General features: G+C 43.2%; 1 protein-coding gene across 1 annotated transcript in view; it reads right to left on the bottom strand.

Annotated features, from left to right (window-relative positions):
- Nucleotides 1–16,775, bottom strand: part of LOC143956388 (uncharacterized) — a 45,943-nt gene extending 29,168 nt beyond the window's left edge. The window contains exons 1-7 of the mRNA XM_077466606.1: nucleotides 16,024–16,775; nucleotides 9,752–9,873; nucleotides 9,516–9,638; nucleotides 9,224–9,427; nucleotides 8,956–9,102; nucleotides 8,745–8,868; nucleotides 5,941–7,496 (exon numbers count right to left, since the gene is read on the bottom strand). Coding sequence (XP_077322732.1) covers nucleotides 5,941–7,496; nucleotides 8,745–8,868; nucleotides 8,956–9,102; nucleotides 9,224–9,427; nucleotides 9,516–9,638; nucleotides 9,752–9,847 — 2,250 coding nt within the window. The 5' untranslated portion in view covers nucleotides 9,848–9,873; nucleotides 16,024–16,775. The remainder of the gene's footprint in view (nucleotides 1–5,940; nucleotides 7,497–8,744; nucleotides 8,869–8,955; nucleotides 9,103–9,223; nucleotides 9,428–9,515; nucleotides 9,639–9,751; nucleotides 9,874–16,023) is intronic.
- Nucleotides 16,776–17,049: the final 274 nt, after the last annotated feature.

Consider the following 17,049-nt stretch of genomic DNA (forward strand, 5'->3'; position numbering starts at 1 on the left):
GGAAACGATTAACTCTTTCATCCAAACCCAAATCGTGAAGGTTTATTCAGCCTTCCGAGATGTTTATCCAGTTTGGCACTTAGAGCGGGAGAGTCTGGAAACCATCGGGATAGTCAATCTTGACGTATTAAGACTAAACAAGGTCTTCTAAAATTTTCCTTATAAAAACATTTTGAAACTCTGAGAAATTTTGTTTCTTGGATAAAGTCCAGAAGATGAAGTCCTACAAAATTCTTTTGTTTATAAGGAAGTGCGCGTGTCTCCTACAGAACAAACCAACCTCTTATCCAGTTTAGCTCTCACACCTGAACACCTCTTATGGACCCGTCCAATAGTTACATTTCTGCTGTGAGCCCAGAAACCATGTCCATCGGGATAGTCAGTCTTGACGTATTAAGACTAAAACAAGGTCTTCTAAACTTTTCCTTATAAAAACATTTTGAAACTTTGAGAACTTTTTGTTTCTTGGATCAAGTCCAGAAGATGAAGTCCTACAAAATTCTTTTGTTTATAAGGAAGTCCACGTGTCTCCTACAGAACAAACCAACCTGATATCACACCTTAACACCTCTTATGGACTCATCCGATAGTTACATTTCTGTTGTGAGCCCAGTAACCATGTCCATCGGGATAGTCAGTCTTGACTTATTTAAACAAGGTCTTCTAAACTTTTCCTCATAAAAACATTTTGAAACTTTCAGAAATGTTTGTTTCTTGGATAAAGCCCAGAAGATGAAGTCCTACAAAATTCTTTTGTTTATAAGGAAGTCTACGTGTCTCCTACAGAATAAACCAACCTGTTATCCAGTTCAGCTCTCACACCTGAACACCTCTTATGGACCCCTCCAATAGTTACATTTCTGTTGTGAACCCAGAAACCATGTACATCAGGATAGTCAGTCTTGACGTATTAAAACAAGGTCTTCTAAATTTTTCCTTATAAAATTATTTTGAAACTTTGAGAATTTTTTGTTTCTTGGATCAAGTCCAGAAGATGAAGTCCTACAAAATTATTTTGTTTATAAGGAAGACCACGTGTCTCCTACAGAACAAACCAACCTGTTATCACACCTGAACACCTCTTATGGACTCGTCCAATAGTTACATTTCTGCTGTGAACCCGGAAACCATGTCCATCGAGATAGTCAATCTTGACGTATTAAGAGTAAACAAGGTCTTCCAAACTTTTCCTTATAAAAACATTTTGAAACTTTGAGAAAATTAATTTCTTGGATAAAGCCCAGAAGATGAAGTCCTACAAAATTCTTTTGTTTATAAGGAAGTCTACGTGTCTCCTACAGAATAAACCAACCTGTTATCCAGTTCAGCTCTCACACCTGAACACCTCTTATGGACCCGTCCAATAGTTACATTTCTGTTGTGAACCCAGAAACCATGTCCATCGGGATAGTCAGTCTTGACGTATTAAGACTAAACAAGGTCTTCTAAACTTTTCCTTATAAAAACATTTTGAAACTTTGAGAAAATTTTGTTTCTTGGATCAAGTCCAGAAGATGATGTCCTACAAAATTATTTTGTTTATAAGGAAGTCACCTGAACGCCTCTTAGCCCTTGTACACACGGTCGGAGATTCCGACAACCAAATCCATCGGATTTTGTCCGTCGGATCTTGTCCGAAACTGTTGCATACACACGGTCGGACAAAGTTGTCGAAAAATCCGATCTTTCAGAACGTGATGACGTTATTTCGTTACGACAGGACTACGTTCAGGCTAGTAGCCAATAGCTTTGATCTGAGCATGCGTGGCACTTTGTCCGATTGGAATTCTCTACACATGATCGGAGTATGTCCGGTCGAACCAGTTTGTCGGAAAATATTTCCAGCAAGTTTGAAAATTTGGTCCGACGGAAACAGTCCGATGCATACCACACACAGTCGGATTATCCGACAACACGGTCCGATAGGACACATTCCGACGGATTCTCCGACCGTGTGTACAAGGGCTTATGGATCCGTCCAATAGTTACATTTCTGCTGTGAGCCGGTTTAACTTTACTAATAATAAAACCAAAAAAAATACATACGGTACTTTTTTTTTTTTCTAGGACACGCAAGGCTTTCTTTTGATGTTAATGGGAAAAAAATGAGTTTAATATTTTATACAAGTCATAGACAAAAAAAGTAACACAACTAAAAGAAAAAACACACTACAGTACAGTAGATAAAAAATAAAAATAAAAAAAAGATAACAAATACACATTGCATTTTACAAGGGTTCTTCAAAAGGTTTCCGCACTTTTATTAATTCGTTGGAGTTTAAAAAAAAGTGTGGAAATGTTTTGAAGACCCCCTCATATCATTTGTCAAATTTAAAAAGACTAAATTATTATCCTTATACAAAGCAGGTCATTTACAAATAAAAACAGACTTTTTTTCTCTTTGTAATATAACACAAAAAAAAATATAAAAAAAATAAAAATAAATAAAAAAATGAATAAAAGCTAATAATTTTTTTTTTTTTAAGTTTGAATGGTAAAACGCAATTTTTTTTTCAATCCCGTGTTTTTTTGTTTGTTTTTTTGTAATATGACATTAAACAAATAATAAACAAAATTAACAAAACAAAAACTTACATTATTTTTTGGAATATTAAAAGCCTTTTTATTCAATTACTGTCCTTTTTATAAAGCACTGCAAAGTCAGTTTAAAATTTTGGGCTTATATTTGTAATACAACACAAAAAAAATAACAACCAAAATGAATAAAAGCTATAAAAATGGATATTAAAAAGGGCTTTTTTTGTGACACAACACAAAAAAAAAAAAAAAAATAACAGCCACAAATAAATAAAATGATATTAAAAAGGCTTTTGTGCGTATTTTGTAATACACACAAAAAAATAACATGCAAAATGAATAAAAGCTTACAAAAAAAAAGGTTTCAATATTAAAAAGGATTATTTTTTTAAATGATTAACCTTTGTACCAAGCATTGCAAGTCATTTACACATGAAAACAAGGACTTTTTTTTTTTAATTTGGAGCTTTTCTTTGTAATACAACAGAAAAAAAACAACAAGTAAAATGCATAAAAGCTAAAATAAAAAGTTTGAATATTAAAAAGGCTTATTTTTTAAAATTTTTGTGTTTTTTTTCTAATACAACACTAAAAAATAACAATAAAGTACATGTTGGCATTCATGGTTCCCTCAATGATCTGTAGCTCCCCAGTGCTGGCTGCACTCATGCAGCTCCAGACCATGACACTCCCACCACCATGCTTGACTGTAGGCAAGACACACTTGTCTTTGTCCTCCTCACCTGGTTGTCACCCCACACACACCTGACACCATCTGAACCAAATAAGTTTATCTTGGTCTCATCAGACCACAGGACATGGTTCCAGTAATCCATGTCCTTAGTCTGCTCGTCTTCAGCAAACTGTTTGCGGGCTTTCTTGTGCATCATCTTTAGAAGAGGCTTCCTTCTGGGATGACAGCCATGCAGACCAATTTGATGCAGCGTGCGGCGTATGGTCTGAGCACTGACAGGCTGACCCCCCACCCCTTCAACCTCTGCAGCAATGCTGGCAGCACTCATACATCTATTTCCCAAAGACAACCTCTGCATATGACGCTGAGCATGTGATCTCAACTTCTTTGGTGGACCATTTTGAGGCCTGTTCTGAGTGGAACCTGTCCTGTTACACCGCTGTATGGTCTTGGCCACCGTGCTGCAGCGCAGTTTCAGGGTCTTGGCAATCTTCTTATAGCCTAGGTCAGTCTTTCTCAACTTTTTCAACACAGAGGAATCCTTGAAATAGTTCTCCAGTCTCGGGGGAACCCTGCTAAAAATTCGAAATCTACAACTCATGATACATTAGTGTGATGGTCAGTGGGAAGAATGGTCCCTACACTTGTGGTCATTGGGAAGAATTACCTCCTAATGCCCCGTACACACGAGAGGACTTATGTCCGACAGACTTCCAAAGGAGTTCCGCCGGAGTTCCGCCGGAGTTCTGACAGACTTTTCGGCCGAACGGACTTGGCCACACACGATCACACTAAACTCCGACGGATTCGAACGTGATGACGTACGACCCGACTCGAATAAGGAAGTTCATAGCCAGTAGCCAATAGCTGCCCTAGCGTCGGTTTTAGTCCGTCGGAGTAGCATACACACGAGCGGAGTTTTCGAAGGGGACCGGGTCCAGCGGAGTTCCTTCGGGAAAATTTGAAGCATGCTTCATTTCTAAAGTCCGTCAGACTTTGGCGAATCAAAAGTCCGTTGCAGCCCACACACGATCAGATAGTCTGACGGACTCGGTCCTTCGGACTTTGGATGTTGAAAAGTCCGCTCGTGTGTACGGGGCATTACAGATAGATAAAAAGATCAATGGGGTTAGTGGGAACTTATCTGAGAGGCAGAAATGGCCCAATGCTGAAGGAACCCTTAGCAACCTCTGGAGGAACCTGAGCTTTCCACAGAACCCTGGTTGAGAATCACTGGCCTAGGCCATCTTTATGTAGAGCAAAATATATTTTTTTCCAGATCCTCAGAGAGTTCTTTGCCATGATGTGCCATGGTGAACTTCCAGTGACCAGTATGAGAGAGTGAGAGCGATAACACCAAATTTAACAGACCTGCTCCCCATTCACACCTGAGACCTTGTAACGCTAACAAGTCACATGACACCGGGTAAGGGAAAAATGGCCAATTTGGACATTTTCACTTGGGGGTGTACTCATTTTTGTTGCCAGTGGTTTGGACATTAATGGCTGTGTGTTGAGATATTTTGAGGGGACAGCAAATTTACCCTGTTATACAAGCTGTACACTCACTAATTTACATTGTAGACAAGTGTAATTTCTTCAGGGTTGTCACATGAAAAGATAGAAGAAAATATTTACAAAAATATGGAGGGGTGTACTTACTTTTGTGATATATATATATATATACATATACACACACACAAATATTATATGTATATGCAAGTGTGATATATATATATATATATATATATATATATATATATATATATATATATACACACACACACACACACACACACACACACACATATATATATATATATATATATATATATATATATATATATATATATATATATATATATATATATATATATATATATATATATATATATATATATATATATATATATATATATATATATATATATATATATTATATGTATATGCAAGTGTGTGTGTGTGTGTATATATATATATATATATATTAAAATATATAATATATATATATTTAGTATTTTTTTTTTTGCTAGCCAGTCTAATATACCTAACATAATATACAGTTCGAATCTCGCCCATTTTATCCACAGATGAATGTAAGAGAGAAGTCACAATATTACTCTGTATCTCTCCATCTCCCAGTTTATAAATGGTGTGTCAGATCACGACTGGAGGGTCCGACGAAATAGAAGAAGCCAGGAGATGTCTAAGCAAACCTGACACCTGCCATGTCACCTTTACAGAGTTGTCCCCCTCTTTACATTTCTTCATTGAACCCATTTTGTTAAAAATCGTCCGTACATTCGTCTGTGGATTTAGCGGGTGTGTGTGTTCTCCGATGTTGAATTAGATGTGCTTTATGAATGAAACTTTTGCCGCACTCTGAACTATGAATAAGGACGCTAAACCGCGTGACTCCTCTGGTGTGAAATCAAGTGTCCTTTCTGAGTGAAACGTTTCCCGCACTCTAAACATGAATAAGCACGCTCACCCGTGTGAGTTCTCTGATGTCTAACAAGGTTTCCTTTGTTGTTATAACATTTCCCGCACTCTGGACATGAAAAAGGTCGCTCCCCTGTGTGAGTTAAATGGTGTAAATGAAGGGCTGTTTTATCAAAATAACCTTTCCCGCACTCTGAACATAAAAATGTGTAGTCTCCTGTGTGAAGTATCTGGTGTCTACGAAGATTGCCTTTGTCAGCAAAAGCTTTCCCGCACTCTGAACATGAATAAGGTTGCTCACCTGTGTGAGTTTTCTGGTGATTACGACAGTGTCTTTTGAAAGTGAAACTTTTCCCGCACTCTGGACATGAATATGGACGCTCTCCTGTGTGAGTTCTCTGGTGTGCAATAAGGTTATTTTTCGTAGTGAAACCTCTCCCGCACTCTGAACATGTGCATGCATAATCAACTGTGTGACGTGAACGGTGTCTACGAAGTTTTTGTTTGTCGGCAAAAGATTTCCCGCACTCTGAGCAAGAGTAAGGAAGCTCTCCTGTATGAGATATCTGGTGATTACGTAAGTGTGCTTTCTGAATGAAACATCTTCCGCACTCTAAACATGAATACGGACGCTCTCCCTGGTGTATATTAAGTTTTACTTCGTCAGTGTGATCTTTCTGGTGTGTACGGAGGCGTGCTTTGCTACTGAAACTTTTCCCACACTCTGAACATGAAAATGGACATTCAACTGTGTGAATTCTCTTGTGATAAAGAAGACTTGTTTTTTGAGTGAAACTTTTCCCGCACTCTGAACATGAAAATGGACGTTCACCTGTGTGAATTCTCTTGTGATTATGAAGACTTTTTTCATGAATGAAACGTTTCCCGCACTCTGAACATGAATACGGACGCTCTCTCTGGTGTTTATTAAGTATTACTTTTTTAGTGTGAATTTTCTGGTGTGTAAGAAGGTTTGCTTTGCTCCTGAAACTTTTCCCGCACTCTGAACAGCAAAATGGACGTTCACCTGTGTGAGTTATCTGGTGTGCAAGAAGATTTGTTTTAAGAATGAAACTTTTCCCGCACTCTAAACACGAATGCAGATGCTCACCTGTGTGAATTCTCTGGTGTAAAACGAGGTTTGCTTTGCTGGTGAAATGTTTCTCGCACTCTGAACACGCATAGGGGCGCTCACCTGTGTGAATTCTCTGGTGTATGACGAGGTATACACTGCTAGAGAAACCTTTCCCGCACTCTGAGCATAAATATGGACGCTCACCCGTGTGACTTCTCTGGTGTATAAGAAGCTGTGACTTGAAATCAAAGATTTTCCCGCACTCTAAACATGAAATAGGATTCTTACCCTTGTGACTTTTCTGGTGTGTAAGAAGTTTGCTTTCCTTAGAGAAAACTTTCCCGCACTCTGAACATGAAAAGGTCACACTGGTGTGAGTTTTAAGATGTAGAAGAAGTTCAGATTTCCTCTTAAAACATTTCCCGCACTCTAAACAAGATAATGAACTCTCTCCTTTGGGAAATCCTTCATGGATTAGAGAAGACTCCTTGGGTATAGATGGAGGTGTTGATGGATCTGCACTGTGAGAATGGAGATGGATGTCTGAAGTAACAGGATGTGATTGGTCAGAAGATTCCTCAGGATTAGAGGGATCCATTGATGTCTCCACATGATATGGTCTGTGGTGTAGAATTTGACTCATTTGGTTTATTTCAGGAGAATATTCAGCAACGTGATCATTTTTTGGATCAGAATCTGGAGATAAAAAAGGATTTCCCTCCGAGGTATTCCTGACGTGGTGTCCATCTGATAGAAAGCAAAACATGACGTTATATTGAGGAATGGAGACGGACCTTTCATATGATGCACGTAAAATGGCACGGGCAGGCATATTGGCGTACAGGTACGTCCAATCTTTAATGCCGCCCTGCCATCACGAGCGCGCCGCCGGTGGCGCGCTTGCGTGCCGGTCGGGACCCCCGTGAGTCCAGTCGCGGGTCCCGCGGACTTGATCGCTGCGGGCGTATCTGTGATCGTCTCACGGGGTGGCTGAATGGAGAAATGCCGTTGTAAACAGCATCTCCCCGTTCTGCCTAGCAACTAGTGACGCTGATCTCTACTCCATGTGATTGGAGCAGAGATCATTGTTCACTAAATGAAAGCCCAGCCCCCAACAGTTAGTAACACACCCCTAGGAACACTTAACCCCTACACTGCCACCCACTTGTTAACCCCTTCACTGCCAGTGTCATTTACACAGTAATCACTGCATTTATATAGCACTGATTGCTGTATAAATGACAATGGTCCCAAAAATGTGTCAAAAATGTCCGATGTGTCCACCATAATGTCGCAGTCACAATAAAAATCGCTGATCGCCGCCATTACTAGTAAAAAAAAAAAATATTAATGAAAATGCCATAAAACTATCCCCTATTTTGTAAACGCTATAACTTTTGCGCAAACCAATCAATAATCGCTTATTGCGTTTTTTTTTTTTTTTCACCAAAAATATGTAGAAGAATACGTTGGGCCTAAACTGAGGGAAAAACAAGTTTTTTATATATATTTTTGGGGGATATTTATTATAGCAAAATGTAAAAAATAATGCGTTTTTTTTTCAAAATTGTCGCTCTATTTTTGTTTATAGCGCAAAAAAATAAAAACCGCAGGGGTGATCAAATACCACCAAAAGAAAGCTCTATTTGTGGGAAAAAAAGGACGTCAGTTTTGTTTGGGAGCCACGTCGCACGACCGCGCAATTGTCAGTTAAATCGACGCAGTGCCGAATCGCAAAAAGTGGTCTGGTCTTCGACCAGCAAAATGGTCCGGTCTGAACGTGGTTAAACAGACATCCCCCTGGTGTACCGTTATTAAAATAATCTCTTCTAACCAGAGAATATGAAGTTCTGTTAATTATCCAAATTTTTTGCTCAAACTATCTACTTTATACTCATAGAAGCAAACTGAAAATTGGAATACTTTCTGTATTACTAGTATATCTAGGTGGACCCTCCGTACTGCTCTCTCCTTTACAATAAAGTCTCCTCTTACCCGGTGATGTGAGGGGCGGCTGATTGTCCATCATGACGTCCTTGTAGAGATCCTTGTGTCCTTCTAAATACTCCCACTCCTCCATGGAGAAATAGACAGTGACATCCTGACACCTTATAGGAACCTGACACACACAATGATACAGTCACCATCCAGACACATCCCTTGTCTGTTACTGGATAATGTCCCCAGAATTCCCGGCACCGCTCACCTCTCCTGTCAGCAGCTCCATCATCTTGTGAGTGACTTCTAGAATCTTCTTCTTGCGTTTTCTCTTAAGAGCCAGGAAGGTTGGTGGAGATGTGGCGATGGGGCCTCTTCTTTCTCTTATTCTTGTCTTCATAACTACAGCACAGTCCTGTGATATACAGCAATAAATATAATATTATAATCTTTCCCACCCCAGTTGACCAGATTTGGTCACCTTTACCAACAGAGATCAGAGTGACTTCATGTGATCCTCCCAGAATCCTCCTCACCTCTCCGGTCAACAAGTTAATGATCTCCAGAGTGAGGTTCAATGTCATCTCATTCAAGCCACATATCTTTATTCTTAATTTTTCATCATTCGAGGTCCTCTGGTTCTCCATCATGACGTCCTTGTAGAGATCCTTGTGTCCTTCTAAATACTCCCACTCCTCCATGGAGAAATAGACAGTGACATCCTGACACCTTATAGGAACCTGACACACACAATGATACAGTCACCATCCAGACACATCCCTTGTCTGTTACTGGATAATGTCCCAAAATTCCCAGAATCCTCCTCACCTCTCCTGTCAGCAGATCAATGATCTTCTTGGTGACCTCTAGAATCTTTGCAGATGAAGGGACAGTGATGTGTCTACTGGAGGTCACATATTTACCAGACGTCTTCTTCACCACTCTGTAACCCTATTGTGGAACATCATGGAAAATGTAAATGATTACTAACTTCAGGTTGAGACATTTCCATAATCAGGTTGGGATAAAAGTGATGTCAGGTGACCTCCCAGAATCCTCCTCACCTCTCCAATCAGCAGGTAGATGATCTCCAGGGTGAGATCTAACATCCTCTCAGTCACGTGACTTTGATCTTTGGTCATCTTCATTGATGTGGTCATGTGATCTACACGGGACTCAAGGCTCTCTGTAGACGGGTAATAAACTGAGAATTATCTGCATTGTACCGGGATGAATAATGTCTGCACAGCATTTCTAAATAGTTGATACTGTTTGTTATACCAGATTAGAGGTCTTCGTTATCAGCCTAACTGGAAGGAAAAGCAGAGATTCTATTTCTAGCTCAATTTCAGCCTGGTTCTATATTTAGGATGTATCTGGTCTATAAACCAGAGGCTCTGGATGGACAGTTGGATAAATGGTTCTATATTTAGGATGTATCTGGTCTATAAACCAGAGGCTCTGGATGGACAGTTGGATAAATGGCTCTATATTTAGGATGTATCCGGTCTATAAACCAGAGGCTCTGTATGGACAGTTGGATAAATGGTTCTATATTTAGGATGTATCCGGTCTATAAACCAGAGGCTCTGGATGGACAGTTGGATAAATGGCTCTATATTTAGGATGTATCTGGTCTATAAACCAGAGGCTCTGGATGGACAGTTGGATAAATGGTTCTATATTTAGGATGTATCCGGTCTATAAACCAGAGGCTCTGGATGGACAGTTGGATAAATGGCTCGATATTTAGGATGTATCCGGTCTATAAACCAGAGGCTCTGTATGGACAGTTGGATAAATGGCTCTATATTTAGGATGTATCTGGTCTATAAACCAGAGGCTCTGGATGGACAGTTGGATAAATGGTTCTATATTTAGGATGTATCCGGTCTATAAACCAGAGGCTCTGGATGGACAGTTGGATAAATGGCTCTATATTTAGGATGTATCCGGTCTATAAACCAGAGGCTCTGGATGGACAGTTTGATAAATGGTTCTATATTTAGGATGTATCCGGTCTATAAACCAGAGGCTCTGGATGGACAGTTGGATAATTGCCTCTATATTTAGGATGTATCCGGTCTATAAACCAGAGGCTCTGGATGGACAGTTGGATAAATGGCTCTATATTTTAGGGTGACCAGACGTCCCTGATTTCCAGGGACAGTCCCTGGACTGAAGGGTCAGTCCTCGTACCATGTCTGTCCCCAATTTTGTCCTCGGATTCATCTATTCAGCAGTGTGACCATCCATCCTGCACAGCCAGGGATTGGTGGGCAAGCCGGAGATGTACAGTGTCCTGTCAAATACTACACATACTGTACTGCCCCCCCCCTTTCAAAATGCCTCAGATCGGTCTGTGCGCACAATGACAGTGAGTGGAGCTGTCAAACTGCAGCTCTGATGTCGGGGATGGGTGGAGCCGATATGCAGAGCTCCGCCCCATTTGTCACACTGCTCTCTCTCCTCCTGTATGTGTGTACTGTGTATTGAAGCCCCGGCCAGGGCTCAGCACCCCCCACTTTAGTGGAGTCCTGCTGTGTGATCTCTTCTCTGTCTGTGCAACAGCCGCCCACCACAGCCCAGGCAGGCAGTGCGCGTGGGTCGGGGGGGGGGGGGAAGCAGTGAACAACAGCACAGGAGGAAGGCAGCCGCCGAGTGACTGACTGAGTCTGACAGGGACTCGCAGCCAGAGCAGTGCAAGTTTAATGTGTTCTTCTGAGGGAGGAGGGACTGGCCTGGGAGTCAGTGTAGCGGCCACCCCAGCATGGGAGAAAAAGAAGAACAGAGCCGAGGAGGAGGAAGGAAGGAAGGAAGGTGCTGCTTCATCATCGTGGCTGGAGCCTGGGACTATATACCTTATTAAAATAGTAAAACCTGCTTCATAGAGCTGAATGCAAGAAACAATGTTTGTTGTAAATCCAGAGTTTCAAACACTAGAGAATTCACTAAATTATAGTTTATAAAGAATCAGTTCTTCTCCAAGGTGATCACATTTAAGCATGATGAGTGCAAGTTCTGGAGTTACCAAGCACAATTTCACAAAAATTTCACAAGCCTAAATAATTAATCTTAATGTACTTTCCATACGATTATACACATACACACACACACACACACAGTGTGTATGTATGTATAATACAGAGAGGGGAGATACAGTATACAGAGCAGTGCTGGCTGGTGCTCAACCTTTTTGGGGGGGCACAAACAAACTTAAAAATTCAGAATAAAATACCATCAATTACCGCCTCACTGTGCCCATCAAATGCTGCCACTGTGCCCCATCAAATGCAGCCACTGTGCCCCATCAAATGCAGCCACTGTGCCCCATCAAATGCTGCCTCTGTAACCCCCCCACTCGCCCGCTATGGGACCTTACAGCGGGTCAGACAGTGGCTCCTGTGTTCTCCATGCATCTCCTCCCCTCTTCCTGATAGGCTTCCAAAGGCAGTGCACCTGATTGGTGGAGAGATGGGTCAGTGTTAGGAAAGCGAATATTCATTCGCTGTTCTAACACACCTGGATGGACTCTGAGCGCAAATGCTTTGCGCACCAAGTTCACCTTTTTTTAAGCATATTAAAGCCTATGGCTCTAATCAGGTGCTTTAAAAGCACACCTGCCGCTGGAATTCTGGCGCCTGATGCCTGAATAGGTAAGAATGCATGAATCTATCCAATAGTCATAGAGGGGGGTGGCTGGAGAGAGGGGGCGGCACCTGTGCATCCTTAATGGAGGCACCGCCACTGATACAGAGAGAGACAGGAGGGGGAGATGACAGTATATAGAGGTACATTGAAAAGTTTTTTCTCTATCTTCTTAACATTTGGTAGTCAGATCCCAAAAAATTTGAAGAAGTAAAAACTAAAATAGTTTACGATTTTCCAATAAAAAAAAAAATATATCCCTGGATTTCATTTGAAAAATCTGGTCACCTTACTATATTTAGGATGTATCTGTGTACAGATTATTATACTCCAATCATGAGTGTAGCACCCTCTACCATAGGTAGGTGCTAGAATATGATTTTTCTAGGGAAACTGTCAGCGCAGGTAAATTTAGGCAGGCCTATGCTTCAGGCTAGGCCTGTTTGTTTTGATCTGGGGGGCAGGGAGTGGTTAGTGTAGCAGTGGGTGTGGCCACCTGCGCTCTAGTTCTGAGGGGCCTCCCCTGTTTCTAGGGAGATTGTTTTAGAGAAGGAGGCAGGGCTGAGGACTGGAGTAGCAGGGAGCTCATGTGGGAGCCCTGACCAATCCCCACTTGGTATCGGCAGGGGGCGGGCCTCCTATATAAGCTGAGGTAACATGCCACTGGGGAGGAGTTGTCGGCCGGGAGAAGTGAAGAATGGAATACTAGACAGTGGCGGGGGGGGGGGGTGGTGATGCCTAGCGGAGGAGCCCGGGAGAGCTGTGAGGGAATGTCACCTTTACACGGTCATTGGTGAAGTCCTCATCATTACACGGTCATTGATGTGGAATTCCTGGATCAGAGGGGCTGGAGAGTGGCTGTCAGAACGTATGTCCAGATAAAGTTCTCCATCATGGAGGAGTTGTCGGCCGGCAGAAGCGAAGAATGGAACACTAGACAGTGGCAGGGGCCCCATCTGGGAGGGGATGTGAGGCCTAGCGGAGGAGCCCGGGAGAGCTGTGAGGGAACTTCACCTTTACATGGTCATTGGTGAAGTCCTCATCATTACATGGTCATTGGTGAGGAATTCCTGGATCAGAGGGGCTGGAGAGTGGCTGTCAGAACGTATGTCCAGATAAAATTCTCCATCATGGAGGAGTTGTCGGTTGGCAGAAGTGAACCATGGAGCACTAGACAGTGGCAGGGGCCCCATCTGGGAGGGGGTGTGAGGCCTAGTGGAGGAGCCTGGGAGAGCTGTGAGGGAACTTCACCTTTCCTCATCATTACACGGTCATTGATGAGGAATTCCTGGATCAGAGGGGCTGGAGAGAGGCTGTGGGAACGTATGTCAAGATAAAGTTCTCCATCATGGACTTGGGATAGGAAAATGTTGATAAGTGTTCCACCGTGGAGTGCTGGGTGCGGAGGCATACCAGGAAGTCTGGGAGGGAACTTCGTCCATACATGGTCATGGATGAAGTTCTAATCTTTACACGGTCATTGATGAGGAGTCCCGGAACACAGGAGAGACTGTGGGGAAGTGTGTCAAATCGATGCCGCCTGAGGGCGCAGGATTTGAAAGTCGGGCTAGCTGGGATCAGTAGTCCATTATCCAGAATAAGCTGTTAATTTACTAGGCCTCCGCGGAGGGGTATTGCAGGCCTCTGGCCTAGTAACTTCGCAGTCAACTACCACCAAGTCCAACCAATTACAGCCAGCAAACTGGGATTTATTCAGAGTGGTTCCTTTTTTTGTCATAATTGAAGATGATGGGACGGGATCTAATTGTTTTACAGCGGAAGTCTGTGCAGGAGGAGAGAATTCCTGGGAGCAATAGTCTGCATGGTGTTGATGCAGAGGAAAAGACTTTAAATGTTAGAAGTACATCAGTTCTTCAAGGCTAATCCAAATAACCAATGTTCACTAAATATGATGGCAAAGCAACATGTTCTATGGGTATCCCATATCCTCCTTACCCCCAACCAAGTTATATCTTCCAATCTGTGGCGTTGCTAGGGGGTGGCTTTTAGGGCTATAGCCCCGAGTCTCTGCAGGGGTCCCCAAGGGGAGGGGGGGCTCTCTGGGGACCCTGATGTAAGGGGGGCTCTCCAAGGACCCTGACGTAAGGGGGGGCTCTCCAAGGACCCTGACGTAAGGGGGGGCTCTCCAAGGACCCTGACGTAAGGGGGGGCTCTCCGGGGACCCTGACGTAAGGGGGGGCTCTCCGGGGACCCTGACGTAAGGGGGGGCTCTCCGGGGACCCTGACATAAGGGGGGCTCTCCGGGGACCCTGACATAAGGGGGGCTCTCCGGGGACCCTGACGTAAGGGGGGGCTCTCCGGGGACCCTGACGTAAGGGGGGGCTCTCCAAGGACCCTGACGTAAGGGGGGGCTCTCCAAGGACCCTGACGTAAGGGGGGGCTCTCCAAGGACCCTGATGTAAGGGGGGCTTTCCGGGGACCCTGATGTAAGGGGGGGCTCTCCGGGGACCCTGATGTAAGGGGGGGGGCTCCCTGGGGATAGATAGATACACACACACACACTTACTTACGTAGGTATATTATACAGGGGTGGACTGACAACTCATGGGGCACCCGGGATATAGGAGATTATGGGGCCCCCGGGCAATAGGAGATTATGGGGCCCCCAGGCAATAGGAGATTATGGGGCCACACAGTATACACAAACACACACACACACAGTATACAATCACACAGTATACACAGACATGTTTCTATTGGCTGAGAAGGTACTGGAGAGGTGGGGCAGCTATAATCTCAGGATTTTTAGACCAAAAGGATGTCGGTAAGGGGCATTTCAGAGACAGATATATAAAAAAAAAAAACACAGATTTTTTTTGTCCCATGTTTTATTGAGGCTGGCAACCCTGATGGGGCCCCCTAGTGGCCCTCGGGCAGTCTGCCCCTGATATTATATACATGTGTATGCCCGCCCAAGCGTATGACTTTCTTTACTACGCTGCTATGGGCTCTACCCCCAGATCTTTTGTAGACCCAGCAATGCCCCTGCCCCCAATAAACAAAACGACACAAATGACTGTTCATTGTCTCTGAGTTGATTGATGAAGGTCTGGCAGCAGGGTGACATGGTGGATGTTTGTTACTAGTAGCAACCAAGTGCTACATGTGTGGACAGCACAGTGGTGTAGTGGTTATCACTCTCACCTAGCAGTAAAAAGGGTCACTGGTTCAAATCCCAACTACGACACTACCTGCCTGGAGTCTGTATGTTCTCCCTGTGCCTGTGGGTTTCCTCCAGGTACTCCGGTTTCCTCCCACAATCCAAAGACATGCAGGTAAGTTAATTGGCTTCTGTCCAAAATTGGCCCTAGTATATAAATGGGGACCTTGGATTGTGGGCTCCTTGAGGGTAGGGACCAATGTGAGTGTGCAATGTACAGGGATAGGGACAATTGTAGACACTCAGATTGAACTGAATGGACTGGTGTCTTTATTCAACCTTACTAACTATGTGTGTATCAGTATCTGCTGGAGATAACAGACATCACAGTGACTATGGAGGAAGAGGATGACAGGGGGTGTAGATTAGGGATGAAAGATGCAGCCGTGCATCGGGTATCTCATTGCCTGTAATTAGTGCAGTGCCAACTTCCTGGCAGGCTCTGGACATGGGCTGTGCACACGCCGGAGCTCATCCTTAGCATAGATATAAAAAAAATCTTCTTACCTCCTCTGCTGCCAGCTCTATCAATGACTTGTTTTTCCCTCCAACACTAATGCAAGCCACATCTCCCTCTCCATCTCCTATTTCATTTCCTCTGTACATTCCTCTGGAAAATGTAGAGATCGCCATCTTGCGGAAAAAAACGGTAACTGCACCCTCTGTTGTCCTTGAATTTCCAGAATAGGGATGTATTGAGTTTTGGTCAAATTCCTGGGTGCCGAACCATAATGCTCTATGCACAGTGGAACTTCATCAGCAGCCTCATGGCAGAAAACAAAAAAAAAGAAAACGAAAATATATACACTTTATTACCAAAAGTATTGGGACACCTGCCTTTACACACACATGATCGTTAATGGCATCCCAGTCTTAGCCCTTGTACACACGGTCGGACATTCCGACAACCATCGGATTTTGTCCGAAACTGTTGCATACACACAGTCGGACAAAGTTGTCAGAAAATCAGATCGTACTTAACGTGATGACGTCATTTCTTAGGCCAGAACTACGTTCAGGCTAGTAGTCAATAGCTTTGGTCTAGGAATTTGATCTGAGCATGCGTGGCACTTTGTCCGATCAGAATTCTCTACACATGATCGGACAAAGTCCGATCGGATCGTGTTGTCCGAAAATTTTATAGCCCAGCTGGAAAAATTGGTCCGTCAGATACTCCAACGAAAACAGTCCGATGGAGCCCACACACTGTCGGATTATCCGACAACACGGTCCGATCGGACATTGTCCATCGGAATGGCCGACCGTGTGTACAAGGGCTAAGTCCGTAGGGTTCAATACTGAGTTGGTCTACACTTTGCAACTATAACAGCTTCATCTCTTCTGGGAAGGCTGTCCACAAGATTTAGGAGTGTGTCTATGAGAAAGTTTGACCATTCTTCCAGAAGAGCATTTGTGAAGTCAGGCACTGATGTTGTATGAGAAGGCCTGGCTCACAGTCTCCTCTCTAATTCATCCCAAAGGTGTTCTATGGGGTTGAGGTCAGGACGCTGTGCAGGCCAGTCAAATTCCTCC

Source organism: Lithobates pipiens, unplaced genomic scaffold (genome assembly GCF_037356315.1).
Source record: "Lithobates pipiens isolate NorthernLeopardFrog02 unplaced genomic scaffold, aLitPip1_a1.2 Scaffold_35, whole genome shotgun sequence".
In the NCBI taxonomy this organism is placed as follows: Eukaryota; Metazoa; Chordata; class Amphibia; order Anura; family Ranidae; genus Lithobates; species Lithobates pipiens.